The following is a 13,946-nucleotide window of genomic DNA, read 5'->3' as shown; positions in this document are numbered from 1 at the left end:
GTTAAATGTGTGATTTTAACAAGGTAAATGTGTAGTTTAGCGTGCTAAATGTGTGTTTTGGCATGTTAATCGTGTGGTTTTAGCATGGTAAATGTGTGTTTTGGCATGTTAAATGTGTGGTTTTAGCATGGTAAATGTGTGGTAAATGTATGGTTTAGTGTGGTAAAAGTGCGGTAAATGTGTGGTTTAGTGTGCTAAATGTGTGGTTTTAGCATGGTAAATGTGTGGTAAATGTATGGTTTAGTGTGGTAAATGTGTGGTAAATGTATGGTTTAGTGTGGTAAATGTGTGGTAAATGTGTGGTTTTAGCGTGGTAAAAGTGTGGTTTAGCGTGCTAAATGTGTGGTAAATATTGCCCCATCCCTACCCCTATTAGTTTTATACCCATTCCCTGTGGTGGCGTAATCAATGTGGTTAGCACGTCACGCTCAAGACCAACATACTCCAAGAATCCAGGCCTTGCTGGCATGTGAGCACGTCCTCGCTCTGGTGTGGTGTGTGAGAGGCAAAGATAATGGATGAGTCATCAGTCTTTACGCAGTGCTGGAGCCATCCGTGAGAGGCTGGTGTGCTGTACCCCACGGCGTCTGGTGTGTGGAGCGTTCACGCTAACGCACAAAAGCAGGGTAAACTCAGACAAACGTGAAGCCCACAGTTTCACATTAATGATGAGCTGTCTGTCATGGTCTGCAGTATTACAAACACATAGGAGCTGGAAGTTCACTGAAGTTATTTCTTGGTCTTTCAAATCTGTCCACGAGAGCAATGCACTTCAGTGTATTCAAACCTCATTCACCTTGAACATGTTTGACAAAAAATGCAAAACAGCTTTTAAACTTTGGACATCTCACACATTTTTGGTTCACCGTTGACCTCGGCTACATTGACATCTTATTAGTTTGTATCCCATTTTGGCTTGCTCGTGTCTTGCTAGCTTCCATCACAGAGGTTTAATATTCTTTTTGAGCTCACTGATGGCGGTCCAGACCTTTTGCTTTGTAATCGCGTTTCTTTCATTCAAACTCACCGCTTTCCCTGCCATCATATCCACAGAGCTTCACAGAGCGCCAGCTGCAAGCCACATGGCAAATTCCCACAGGACTCTTTCCCCCAGCATGTCCATGTGACTGGTGACTTGACTACAGTTGCTGTCTGTCCCACATCGCAGGGATTCTTGTTTACAGATGCAAACATATTTTCGCATTCATAACTCCTACACAGTCTTCTCCTGTTCTATATTATAGACCCAGTGGGCAGGAACCTTTCCAAGCAGATTATATAGTGTCACTGTGCAACCGTCACAGCGAGACCCAGCACTGTTATGCAGGCTAGCGTCTGAAGCCAGTGAATACCCGATACGAGACCATGAGGCTGAAATCTGCCTTCGTCTTCTACCAGAATGTCTTTCCTTAATGGACTTCATCCAACCAATCACATTTAAGCCTGTGGCAGAATTCTTTAAATGGAAATTTCAGAAAGACAGGAAAAGTTATACTGGTTAAACACAACGGAAAACCATGATGGGCCCAGTGAGGTGAACACTTCCCCACAGTGTGTGTGTGTGTGTGTGTGTGTGTGTGTGTGTAGGTGGGGGGTTTCAGCTGAACCAGATGGCAATTTTCTTCCTCTCATCTCTTCCTCTGACTCCAGATCAGCTGTAATTGGTAGCATGGCCTGATTAGAGCTAGTCATACTTGTCTGGGACTGACTGCTGCTCCTGCAGTTGGGTGGCAAATTCACACATAATCCCAATGGCGGTCTACGTTCTGAGAACAATTCTGTGTGCGTGTGTGTGTGTGTGTGTGTGTGTGTGTGTGTGTGTGTGTGTGTGTGGGCGCGTGTGTGTGGGCGCGTGTGTGTGTGTGTGTGTGTGTGTGGGCGCGCGTGTGTGTGTGATTGTTTGTACGAGAAACGGGGACGTCCAAGCCAACCCTAATCACTCAGCCTCAGTGGATTCTGCTCTGTCTTACGCCACTTTTGTTCTTCTGCTGCTGAGATGTCCTCTAATTGCACTCTGGCTGCATCTGTCTCTCCTTCCTCCTTCTCTCTCTCTCTCTCTCCCTTTCTTTTTTCCCTCCATCGCTTCCCATCTGTCTGTTCCTCTCGTCTCTCTCTCTCTTTTGCTTGCCTTCAGTGTGACTTTACTGTTACCATTGAGCTAATGAGTAAGCATGGCTATTTATCTATGAGAACAACATAACCACAGCAAATTATTGTGGTCAACACAGCCTTCCTTCTGTATGTGAAAAGGGACATGGCATTAACTCATCATTCCTGTAAGTAGCACAGGTGTGGGAGGGGCAAATCACTGTGGGAGGGGCATCTGTGGGGTTAACTGGGAGTTAGGCCTCTGAGAGTCTAAAAGCACCATCACCTGGTCACACCTGGTCACATGAGCATGTGCAACTGTTCTGCACTCCTGACGTTGACACTAGTTTGGTTTGTAACCCAGGCTGAGGGTCCCGTAAGCACTGTAGTCGCAGTGCAGGATCAGGGTTGCCTCATTAGTCTGGGGCAGGAGGACTGTGTTTGGGGTAGGCCAATGATCTGAGCTGTCAGCTTTAAACAGTCCTGCAGGCTGAGTAGGAGACTGGTGAGTGGGAGGTGAGTGGGAGGTTGGGACCAAGGCCGCATTACACCGAGTCTCAGTTTCAGAGTGTCCTCTCGCTACCTCTCCCGTGCGGGAAAAAGATACTTGCTGGTTAAACAACCTTGGCCACATACAGGGATCTGCTTCCCCAATACTCAGAAATGGCTTCATTCACATAGTCTGTGTTCCTACGTCTTACTGAAGCGAACTGCGGAGGGCAGAATTGATATATTGTATATTGATCTGATTGCATACTGTGTGGCATTTGGTTCTGCTGATAGCTGAGGAGATGGTTTCTTCTGGTGGGACAATCTAAATGTTTACAGAGGGTAGAGCACGGCAGGTTTTACACTCTAAGATCAGTAGCAGTTGGTATTGCCAATGCCTGACAATAGTTTCGGCTAACGCATGGAAATTCTCTTCCTCAGTTAGGAATGAGAGATGTGGAGTCTATACCAGAGCATATCAGAACACAACAACCTCACCCTGTCTCGTGGAGTCTCACCCTGTCTCGTGGAGTCTCACCCTGTCTCGTGGAGTCTTAGTCCTGAGGCTGTGTGTCTGTGCCAGGTGAATCTTTTTCTCTGACCAACATTGTCAGTAGGCTCACCATGGCCGACAGTACTGCGACCTTGCCTAACATCTCCCCATCCCCCATGTGTCTGCAGGCTTTAAGCTCCAGAACCCTAAACAGAGGATCGGCACAGCACTGCTGTCCATGCAGGGGCCTTGTACCAGGGTAAAATGGACACAGAAAAATTATATAATGGGTCTAACAGCAGTTTGGGTACCATATATTTCAGGCAATATCCTAAATGCAGTATTTTCTTAATATTTTTATAAGATAAAAGCTTATGCTACAACATGTACATAAATGCTTTTTGGATTGCTCTGTTCTATTTTCAGGCAGTGTATTAAGGTGCTATTTACCGATACATACAGTGATTATGCTCATTCATGGTTCGAACACAAAAGACGCTATATATCAAAAACAACAAAACATCTCCCTGTATGCCTGAAATTACCCACAAATATGTTTCTCGAAGATTCAGCCCTTTTATCTCTCTATGGTGAACATCTTTTCAATTTACTTTAAGCACAGAGCAAAAACCTCAGTTTGGACTCAACAGTCCTGGTGCGTATGGAGGGCAGTGTATTATGGCGTGGTGTCACAAAGTCAGCGTGTCCTGAATGCGTCTGTGGTGAAGAAGCGGGACTTGAGGCAGGACTCCCGGCAGGACGAATGAGCCACACAGCCTGAGAAGCTTTTTTTCCTGTCCCAGCTGACTGGGCCACATAATGGAAATCTAGGCCTTGATGAATGGCCAAAAGGCACTGGAGCAAACCAAGGCGGAATAAACTGTAGGGGACGAACGCAGACAAAACGCTAACAAATACACTGCGAAGTACTCAGCAGGAAGACGGCTCATCTCAATTCATTACACACTATCACCCCTACACCTACACACACACACACACCCACACACACACCCACCTACACACACACTCATACACACACACACACCCACCCATACCCACCCACCTATACACATACACACACACACACACACACACACACACACACACACACACACACACACACACACACACACACACACACACACACACACACACTCACACACCCCAGCCCTGCTTTCATTCTGGATGCATGTACAGTTTTCATTCCACTATATAAAGGTTTACAGATTTAGAATTGTGTGTGTGTGTGTGTGTGTGTGAAGGATGATGTCTCTGGGTGTCAAGGTTGAGGCAAGTTTACTCTTGACCAAGCCTTGAGGAACAGTCAGGGTTCTTGGAGATTTAGAGTGCCAATCTCATGTTTTAAGGGTAAGGCAACAGCTTCTCAATGAGGGCGAATTTTAATATCTGTGGAACACAGATCCCAGCCAGACCTTAAATAGCTCCATCACGCTCCATCCAGTAAGACGTCCTCCCAGATGTGGTGATCACACGCCTGGAGAACACACATCTACTGGAGAACACACGTATACTGAGGAACACATGTCTACTGGAGAACACATGTCTACTGGAGGCAGATGCTTTCCCCACTAACCACTTACAAGCGACGCTGGAGAAGAGAGAGATGTGCTCATCTGGTCAGGTCCCTCTTCCTGCTGCCTCTCTAGCCCCAAGCCAGCCAGCAGAAGATTAAATAGGAACTAATGTGAGAGGTAATGTTATTTTGAATTCTATATGATTGGTATATCTGTCAGCAGGAAAATTAAAGTTCAGTATTTGTGAAGTGCCCTCATGCTGGGGTAATGAGAGAGAAGATGAATTATCTTTCATGCAAGGTTTCATTTTGGTATTAATGCGCCTGTATGCACACATGCACGCATACACACACACACACACACACACACACGCACACACACGCTCACAGGCTCACAGACACACACACACACGCGCACGATGTGGAGTGTCATGACTTATTTCCAGGAAAAGGCAATCCAACTCGTTCCTGGTTTGTCCAGAAACACGATGACAAATGGTACACTCACAATCTGCTAGTCATTTATGCTGTAAAACGTCGTTAACAAAAAACAAATTTCTTACGTTTGGACACAGACACAACTCTCACTCAGAACTGTGATCAGAGCTTCACTGGTTATTGGCACAGTTTAGAATGGGCAACCAGCCAACACTTCAGAAGAATGTGTTCTAGGGAAAATTGCTCAATATCAATGCATTGTAGCACTCTAAGAGAAACTCGATGCCTTGTAAGAGTTTACTAGTGGTAGGGAGAAGGAGAAGCACAGGAAGAAGCATATCCGACCGACCACAGCGCAAAGTTGACAACCTAATTATTAATCACTGCAAATGCAGCAACATGACACTTTTTAATTAATTGGCTGGCTATGTGTGGCCTATTTGCCAACATGTTTGGGGAGTAGGTCTTACAGCGTGGGTAAGGACGTGTTATATTTAATTAGGGCTGGCGGCTTCCCTTACAGTGCAGCTTAGTCCCCGGAGCAGGGCGACAGTAACTGGCGCCTCCCTGTGGACGGGTAGAGGTGCAGCTTTTCAGATCACATACACAGACAATTGCACGTTTCCACCGTAATCAGAAAGGCCATCTAGACCCAGCAATCGGAAATCAGCTCTCTCAACAAAACGGCTCCAGTCTGCACGCGTTGCAGGATTTTTAATTAAAATTCTGTCTTCTCTCCTTCTCGGTCTCACCAGCGGCTCAGTTATGAGGGATGAAATTTGAACAATTCACAGCGACACTTATTCTTTCCCAGTTCATATCAGCAAAGTTTGATGTGAATTACTGTCGGAGGACGAGAGAAAAGGCGCAATTAATAGCAAAAGAGCTTCGGCAAAATACGTTTAGCTCTGAACCTTTTCAGAGGGGTGTGTTATTAGCTGGAACATGGCTGCCTCATCTCTGGTCTTCTATCTGTCTGCTGTGCGTGAGGTGATCGGACAACCATCGCAGGTACCGCCTCTTGTCAGTGACGCTTTAAAATAAAAGAAAACAAGAAAGAAGAACTAATATTGCTGTATAGAGAAACAGTGGTTCTGAGTGTTTGGCCCTAAACTGAATTCTGTAGGCACCAACCGGAACCCTGGAACCCCAGAACCCCGGTGCAGTGTCAGCCTCTGCCGTCAACTCCGGGCTGGACATTGTGACTATGGAAATGTAGCCGTTGGGAGAGATTTTCTTTAGACATCTCAGTGTTGTGTCAATTCCACAAATTACTTCACACCATAGAATGATTTTATAAGTGATCAATATTATATCAATGCTATAATATGCCACTGTGAAGATAAATGAGGCCTATTAAAATATTTAACCTTCGGTCCTTGAAACAACATGGCATTGGTTTTAAAACATTAGCCTGTGGGCTTCCTATTTTTGTTGGCAATGGTGCACATTTAGGGCAGGAATCTGGAGGCAGATCCTCCGTGACCTTCAGCTGGTGGCCCTGTAGTCCTGTTCCAGCTCCCAGCACACCTGAGGCAGGTACAGAAGGGCTGGCCAACCTTGTCTGTGCAAGGATGCTCTGGCTTAGTCCCGTGGTTATTTCAGTCTGCTAATTGCTAATCAATCAATCAGTCAATCAATCTATATATCTATCTATCCATCCATCCATCCATCTATCCATCTATCCATCTATCGCTCGATCAATCAAAAGTCTCTAAGGTAACGGCTACTGCTGTGGTCAGTGGTCATAGTATTGCGTCTCTAATAATCTCATATTACTGTGGATGAATTTTATATACAATCATGATAGATCATGCAGGCACAATGGCAGGAAACTATGATGAGCTCATAATTCCAAGAACAACATTTCACGTATAATATTGTGCGGCCTTTTCTACTGGCTGTCTTCCAGTTTGTGATGGCCGTTTGAAATTCAATTTGAGCAGATATGAAAAAATCCATAGGTAATTATATGAGTTGAGACTCAATTACTGTATCTTATGTCTACTGTTGAATAAATCAATCCAGCTTAATGATGTGTCAAAAATGCGTCCCCTTCTCCTGGCCTTGACAGCACCCACAAGTACAGCGCATCAAAAAGTCATCTTATTTTACCCAGGAACCCACCTCAGGCTTTCATTAAACATTCATAAGACATGATTCACCCTTCTATATGACATTCATACTGGCGTAACTATTAAACAATATAAAACAGATTTATTAATTATTATTCTGTATCTTCAGTGTGCTGATTCTTCTCCCTTCCACAGAAAGGCACAATTATTCATTCATTTATTTTTGCAGTCAATTAAAAAATGAACAGATATATGATAAATATGCTGGCCTTTCTATACCCTGGTCGGCAGCAAAAAGTCACACATATGATTCAGTATTGAGTGCTGCTTACTACAGAATAAACAGCCTCGTTTTAGAAGCTAAATCCTCATACACTGATGACACACATACACACACACATACATACACACATTCAAACTCACACACAAACGCATACACATACACGCCCACCACACAATCAGCACACACACACACAAACTCACACACATACACACCCACCACTCAGTCAGCACACACACACACATACAAACTCATACACACACGCCCACCACACAAACAGCACCCCCACACACATATCTTACAAACACACAGTGCGCTTAAAGCCACACACTCCTCCCTGCTAAATTATTACCATGGGTGGTGAGAGTCGGTGGAAGAGGGGATGAATTTACCCGTTAGCATAAATCCCCTGAGTGTGTTTCTCTTACCTTAAAGAGCCAGGGCACCAGCACTGGAGTGACATGCCTCTGATCGTTAATACCTTACTACTTTGAAAGCACTTTATACATCACCACAACATGGAAACACACCCAGACACAATTCCCAAAAGTGCAGTTTAGACAAGCACTAAAAGCTATTTAAATCTTTTTAAGGGGAGTTAAAGATGGCAGGATACATGCTGCTTTTTGCAGGACTATTAGGAATAGTAAATGTGTAATATGTCCACTGTGTTTCAAACAGGGTGGAACATAACTGTAATTCATCGGACCAAACATGAGAGCTTAAGTCTATCTTAGTGTTGAATCAAGAACACAGACTTCTGGGAAAAGGGCAAAAATCCACGCGTTGAGTCAGTGGTGGCGGCTGCATTTTTTTCCATTACCTGAGATATGGATTTTCCATAGAACCGTATTGGATGGTGATGAATGAGGATGGACAACATTCCAACATTCCCTGCCTGTAGGTTATTTATAAGTTTGATTGTTTACAGCCTGGAAATACTGAGATGCCCATGCTGGCAGTATTCCAACATCAAAGGAAGGACACGGTAGTTTAGAACTCAGTGTCCGGGCTGATTATGGTAGTGTGAATGAGCGAGAGGGAGAGAGAGAGAGAGAGAGAGAGAGAGAGAGGGAGGAGGATGAAGAGAGGGAGAGAGAAGGAGAGAGAGAGGGAGGGAGAGAGAGGGAGAGAGAAGGAGGGAGAGAGGGAGGAGGATGAAGAGAGAGAAAGAGAGAGGGAGAGGGAGGGAGAGCCAAAGAAAGACAGAGCCCAGGAACGCACAGGTTCTGAGATACATTTCTTTTTCGTGGATTAAATCCAGCTCCGAAAATGGAGGCACGTGTCAGTCTATCAGAGGACTTCTGACCTTGAGCTGAAAGCGGTAATGGCCTTAAAATGCAAATAAAAGACATGCTAGTTCTGGAATTGACCATGCGGCGTTTTGATATCTTACCAAATTATTAATAGCTCTCTTTATTTAGTTTTGAAAACAAGGATTTATTGATCATGCCACCACGTGGTGCAGAACAGCGCGGGAAGTCTTTGTTGCTGGAGATGACCTGCTGATGACTTTCTGACCTGTAACTCCAGTCTGCTGATCAACATGACCCCTTTCACATCCCAAGTTCAGCACAAGGTGCTGTTTACTGAAAGCAGTAGGGAATCAAATAGCTGAATATATGCATATGTGATTGTACAGAAACTTTCTGAATTTCTGCTGTTGTCTCCTGTTAGACAGCGAACATAAAGTGTAGCCTGTAAATGTGCCAACATGATCTGAACTATTCCCACTATCCCATCATTAACAGACCACAATGTCCACACAATGGCTGTATCACCCAGTTAGTTGGGTTAGATTTTGTTTATACGGAACCATCCCCTGCTCAACTTATTAAAGATCACTGGTTGGCTTTTCTTGCTTGTGCTAGCTCTGTGGGGAGGTGATGGAGTCTGACTGGAGAGCAGTTTATTTATTTATTCATCTGTTTACTGTTTATTGAAAACAGTGTTCAACATGAATCACAGAGCTGCGAAAAAGAAAGACAACTCACCTTTTGCTTTGCTCTTCGTTGCTGCCTCTGAGAGAGAGAGAGAGGGGGGGAGAGAGAGGGAGAGAGAGAGGGAGAGAGAGGGAGAGAGAGAGAGAGAGAGGGGGGGGAGAGAGGGAGAGAGGGGGGGGAGAGAGGGAGAGAGAGAGAGGGAGAGAGAGAGAGAAAAGGTTAGGCAGGTTCCAGGAGTAGAACATGCTCTTGTGGAGAGACGTTGCTTCCGAGTGGTACCCCTGATGCAGGCTGCTCTGCGTCACCCAGTCTGGAGAGAGCTGGTGTGTGAATGCATATGTCTTGTCCTTTCATTATGTGGACCTTCTGTTTTGCATTTCTGGCTTGATGAGGAGCATAATGGAGATATTTTACAGTGTCTGCCATCTGCATAGATCTCTCCGCAAACCCTGCTGAATAATTAAGTTCAACCTCTCAGAGTCAATATGGAACATCAAAGGATGAGGTGAGACTAATGACTGAAATGACACCTCCAAAGTTTCTGTGTGGAACAGCAATATGACGAAAGGGAAGCGCACTAATGTCTTTTATCAGAGTAACGAGGAACTTTTTAAAAACTTTTATGACAGACCAGATTAAAACAGGAGACATGTATTATGCACAGTTTGAGTAATTACTAATACATGCACTGTATAATACCTTGTTGACACAGCGAGTTTTGATATACTGATATATGAATAACACAGTGGGTCATCAGTTCTGCACTAGACATGGAGATTTGTTTTAAGAACAGAAGCTTGTGTAGAAGGTTGAATACCTTCAGACCAAAGCAGACGGAGTGTTGGGATGTGCAGGAGCTGAACTACTCCATCCAGGGTTCCTCGCTCCAGGTGGACAGGGGGTTTCGTGCTGTTTTTGACATTTGTTAATCCCAAGCAAAGCCATTCCTATTCCTTACATGAATGTCATTAATCTCGAAATCCATGTGTGGTGTAGGAACCTAATAGTGTTGACACAGTCAAACCCCTTGATGAGACTGTCCATGCTGTGGGCTGGGACTATTCGCCTACTCCTGGGGGTAAAGGCACTGGGCTCTCACCACCCACCGGAGTGCAAAGACTCGTAATCGAACTGGATTTGTTCTGTGTTAAGACTGTTTCTATTAGTCTGGCTATTCTGGATTGTTCATGGAGAAAATCAGTAAGAAAAAAGACTCCCACTGTAACGCAGTTTCTCTCCAGTGTAGCGCTGCATTATCTGTTTCCAAGGCCAATTCTAATGTCTGCAGGAACATTAGTGTAAACACAGACTACACTTCACATCTCCCACCTCTGTCATTTTAACAGTAATCAAAACAACATACACATTCTTCCTCCGGAAGGGTTCCATTGTCTGCTCAAGACTTTAACGGATGGCCTCCATTCCTGGCTGTCCTTATGAAAGCACGACAATGAGGAGAATGGCAAGTCGGCTAATCTACTGAAGGAGCCACCATCTCTCTCTCTCTCTCTCTCTCTCTGTATCTTTCCCCCTCTCTCTCCTTCTCCCCCCTCTATCTTCCCCCTCTCTCTTTCTCCCCCTGTCTCTCTCTATCTCTCCACTCTCTCTATCTTTCCCCCTCTCTCTTTCTCCCCTCCTCCCCCTCTCTCTATCTCTCATTGTCTCTCTCTCCATCTCTCATTCTCTCTTTCTTCTGTCTCTACTTCATTCTTACTCTCCCTTTCTCTCTCTCTCTCTCTCTCTCTCTCTCTCTCTCTCTCACTCCCACTCACATTCTTTCTCTTCCTCCCCTGTTTCAGATATGTGCCTGTATGTGAGAGAGAGCAGTCCCCTGTAGTGATTAGTCTAAGCATCCACGAGGAAGGGTTTGTCCTCCGCTGCAGGAGAACAAGACAGCCTGGCGATCTCCCTCCACTGAGCTCAACCGGGCAGCTGCTCTGTCCACGGGGCCAAACAGCTCGACCCTCGGGGCGCTTTGGCTTCAACTGACCCCTTGTCAGAGAGCAACTCATCATATTCTGACCACAAACTGTGTGCATGTGTGTGTGTGTGTGTGTACACACCTTTGTGCTCTGTCTGCCTGGCAGAGACTTTTGGTGAACTGTATTTACTGAATTTTATGAACAGAGCAATATCTTATTAATCTTATTATTTTATTAATCTGTACATTACCGATTGTACAATAATCCTCATAATTCCATTCACTTCCTGTTTATGACGGCACCCTGCGCTGTGGCTCTAAACTATCGGTCATTGCAGAGGTGAAGCTGGTGACACAGAGTCATGGATGTGCCATCAACTTCTCTGTTCTGGAAAACAGCTTGCAACATCACAGTACTCTAAACACATCCCTTGAGAAGATTCCAAAAGCTGTTTCTGCAATCTGCTGTAGAAAATTCCAGAGTCTGGGAAATGGCTCACTGAGAAAGTGCTATACTCGGATAAGCTGAAACGCTTCTATTTTCGGATATTCTTGTGTGGGAACGCGGGCGTTTCCTTTGCCGTTACACAACCTCTGTTGAGGTTATTCCTCTGCGTTTACGTATTTCTTTAGAGGAACAGTCCCTGACGCCCGTAAGACATCTCCAGTATCATCAGGTGAAAAACGGGGAAGGTTTCTTCACAGGCAGTCTGATCCATACATGGCAAAGCCAACGAAACATGACTTCCTTCCATTTCTTCCGTTCTTCTGGTCTGACCAGAACCTCAAAATGCTGCACCTTGGTAGTCTTGCGTCTACTCCGTGTGTGTGAGGTTGAATTGTCTTGCATCCTCCCTGTCCACAGCTGTGTGAGGTAGAACCGTCTGGCATCCACCCCGTCCTCAGCTGTGAGGGGTGATGGTGTACCCTGTCACTGCTCTGCTGCTTTCTGCCTCTGTGACCACCTCTGTGTTAATATTTGATATCCTCTGGATTATTGATGAAGACCGAGGTGTCTGTAATGGGCAATGCCGTAGGCCATCCACAGCGACAGCTTAAAACAATGCATGAAACGCGAGAGAAAAGCCAAACAAACACTTCAGCCTCCCCTAAAGGGACACTTAATAGTTTCTGTTTCTACTCCCCTTCACTGACTTACTAAAGAAGAGACGTAAGGTTAAAAATGAAGGGCTGAATACAAAAGATGGGGGAAAACCAGCCACATCTGAGAGCAAATATGACTAAAGCACCTTGGAAGAACAACAACTCCGTTGTACAATACGTGGACATATTGTCCACGGTTTGGTTTGGTTTTCAGGACCTCCATAGGAGAAAATGACACAGTATTCCAAAGAAATTACCCTAAAGCACACGGCAAGAGAGAAAACTATCATCAAAGACAAAAGAAAAAAGGAAAACACAAAGTGGAGAATGTTAAACTGTATTTTATTTCATTTAGTCTTCTGTCTCCACAAACAAAGAACAGAAAGATAGAGGATGACTTTTTGGACTGCAGGAAAATTTCAAATAAATGTCAAATAAAATAACTTGCTGGGTGCTGAGCCCCTGTCATGATTCTTAAGGTAGTAACATCCAGCGTGGCGAAGCATCCCAGCTGCTCACACGCCCTTCTAACAGACCCGACACATGCGAGGTCTCCCAGTATTCCCAGTGTGGAGAATTCACTTTCCCAGAGTAGTGAATATAGCTGACTGGAGTACCAAAAGGACTAGAGGAATCTCTTTAATGTGTTATTATTAATCTACAATCTAACCTAATCTACAACCATTAATCTACAATCACTAGTTTATAAATATGCACTCAAGGTCCGTAGAGCAGCAGAACAAACACCTCGATTTCCACCTATTGTCTTCTTTGCAACAAATTATGGTAATAACTATTGGGTACAACTGGTTATAATTGGTAGAAGTCATATTACACTCATAAGATACGCTTGCGTGTACATGGTTGGAACATTTGCACCCCTGCATCTTTCCTATCCAAAGAACAGAACACAACTTCAATTCTGTCTTGCAGACCTTCCCCCTTGGTGGTGCTGGGATTCAAATCAGAATACCGATCATCAGGTGAGCTTGACTCCACACGACAGAGCGTCTACAGGACAGAGCGTCTACAGGACAGAGCGTCTACAGCACAGAGCGTCTACAGGACAGAGCGTCTACAGGACAGAGCGTTCATCAGGTGAGCCATTAACGTCCCCTAGCCAGCCAACTAAACCTCCGTTGCCTAGACAACGCGTTCGTCAGCACAAGGAGGGGACTGGGAAAATGACTTTAACATTAAGCTCCTCGGCCCTTTGCATGCAAGTTTGTGGCATCTCGCATGCATGCATATATATATATATATATATATATATATATATATATATATATATATAGAGAGAGAGAGAGAGAGAGAGAGAGAGAGAGAGAAAGAGAGAGAGAGAGAGAGGGGAGGGAAGGAGAGAGAGACAGAGGGGGGAGGGAGGGAGAGAGGGGAGGGAAAGAGAGGGAGGGGAGGGAGAGAGAGAGGGAGGGGAGGGAGAGAGAGGAGGGAGAGAGGGAGGGGAGGGAGAGAGAGAGGGAGGGGAGGGAGAGAGAGGAGGGAGGGAGAGAGAGAGAGAGAGAGGGGAGGGAGAGATAGAGAGAGAGAGAGAGAGAGAGAGAGAGAGAAAGGGGAGGGAGG

At 45.0% G+C, this 13,946-nt stretch overlaps 1 protein-coding gene across 8 annotated transcripts in view; it reads right to left on the bottom strand.

Moving 5' to 3' along the window:
- Positions 1 to 13,946, bottom strand: part of cadm2b (cell adhesion molecule 2b) — a 118,495-nt gene that overhangs the window by 29,558 nt on the left and 74,991 nt on the right. For all 8 annotated transcript variants that reach the window (XM_081699729.1, XM_081699730.1, XM_081699726.1 and 5 more), the window contains exon 2: positions 9,392 to 9,418. In XM_081699729.1, coding sequence (XP_081555855.1) covers positions 9,392 to 9,418 — 27 coding nt within the window. The remainder of the gene's footprint in view (positions 1 to 9,391; positions 9,419 to 13,946) is intronic.

The sequence above is a fragment of the Electrophorus electricus genome, chromosome 17 (genome assembly GCF_041902795.1).
Source record: "Electrophorus electricus isolate QZ-2024a chromosome 17, ASM4190279v1, whole genome shotgun sequence".
NCBI lineage: Eukaryota > Metazoa > Chordata > Actinopteri > Gymnotiformes > Gymnotidae > Electrophorus > Electrophorus electricus.
Note: the sequence above shows the minus strand (reverse complement) of the source record. Positions and strands in the feature narration are given on the sequence as shown.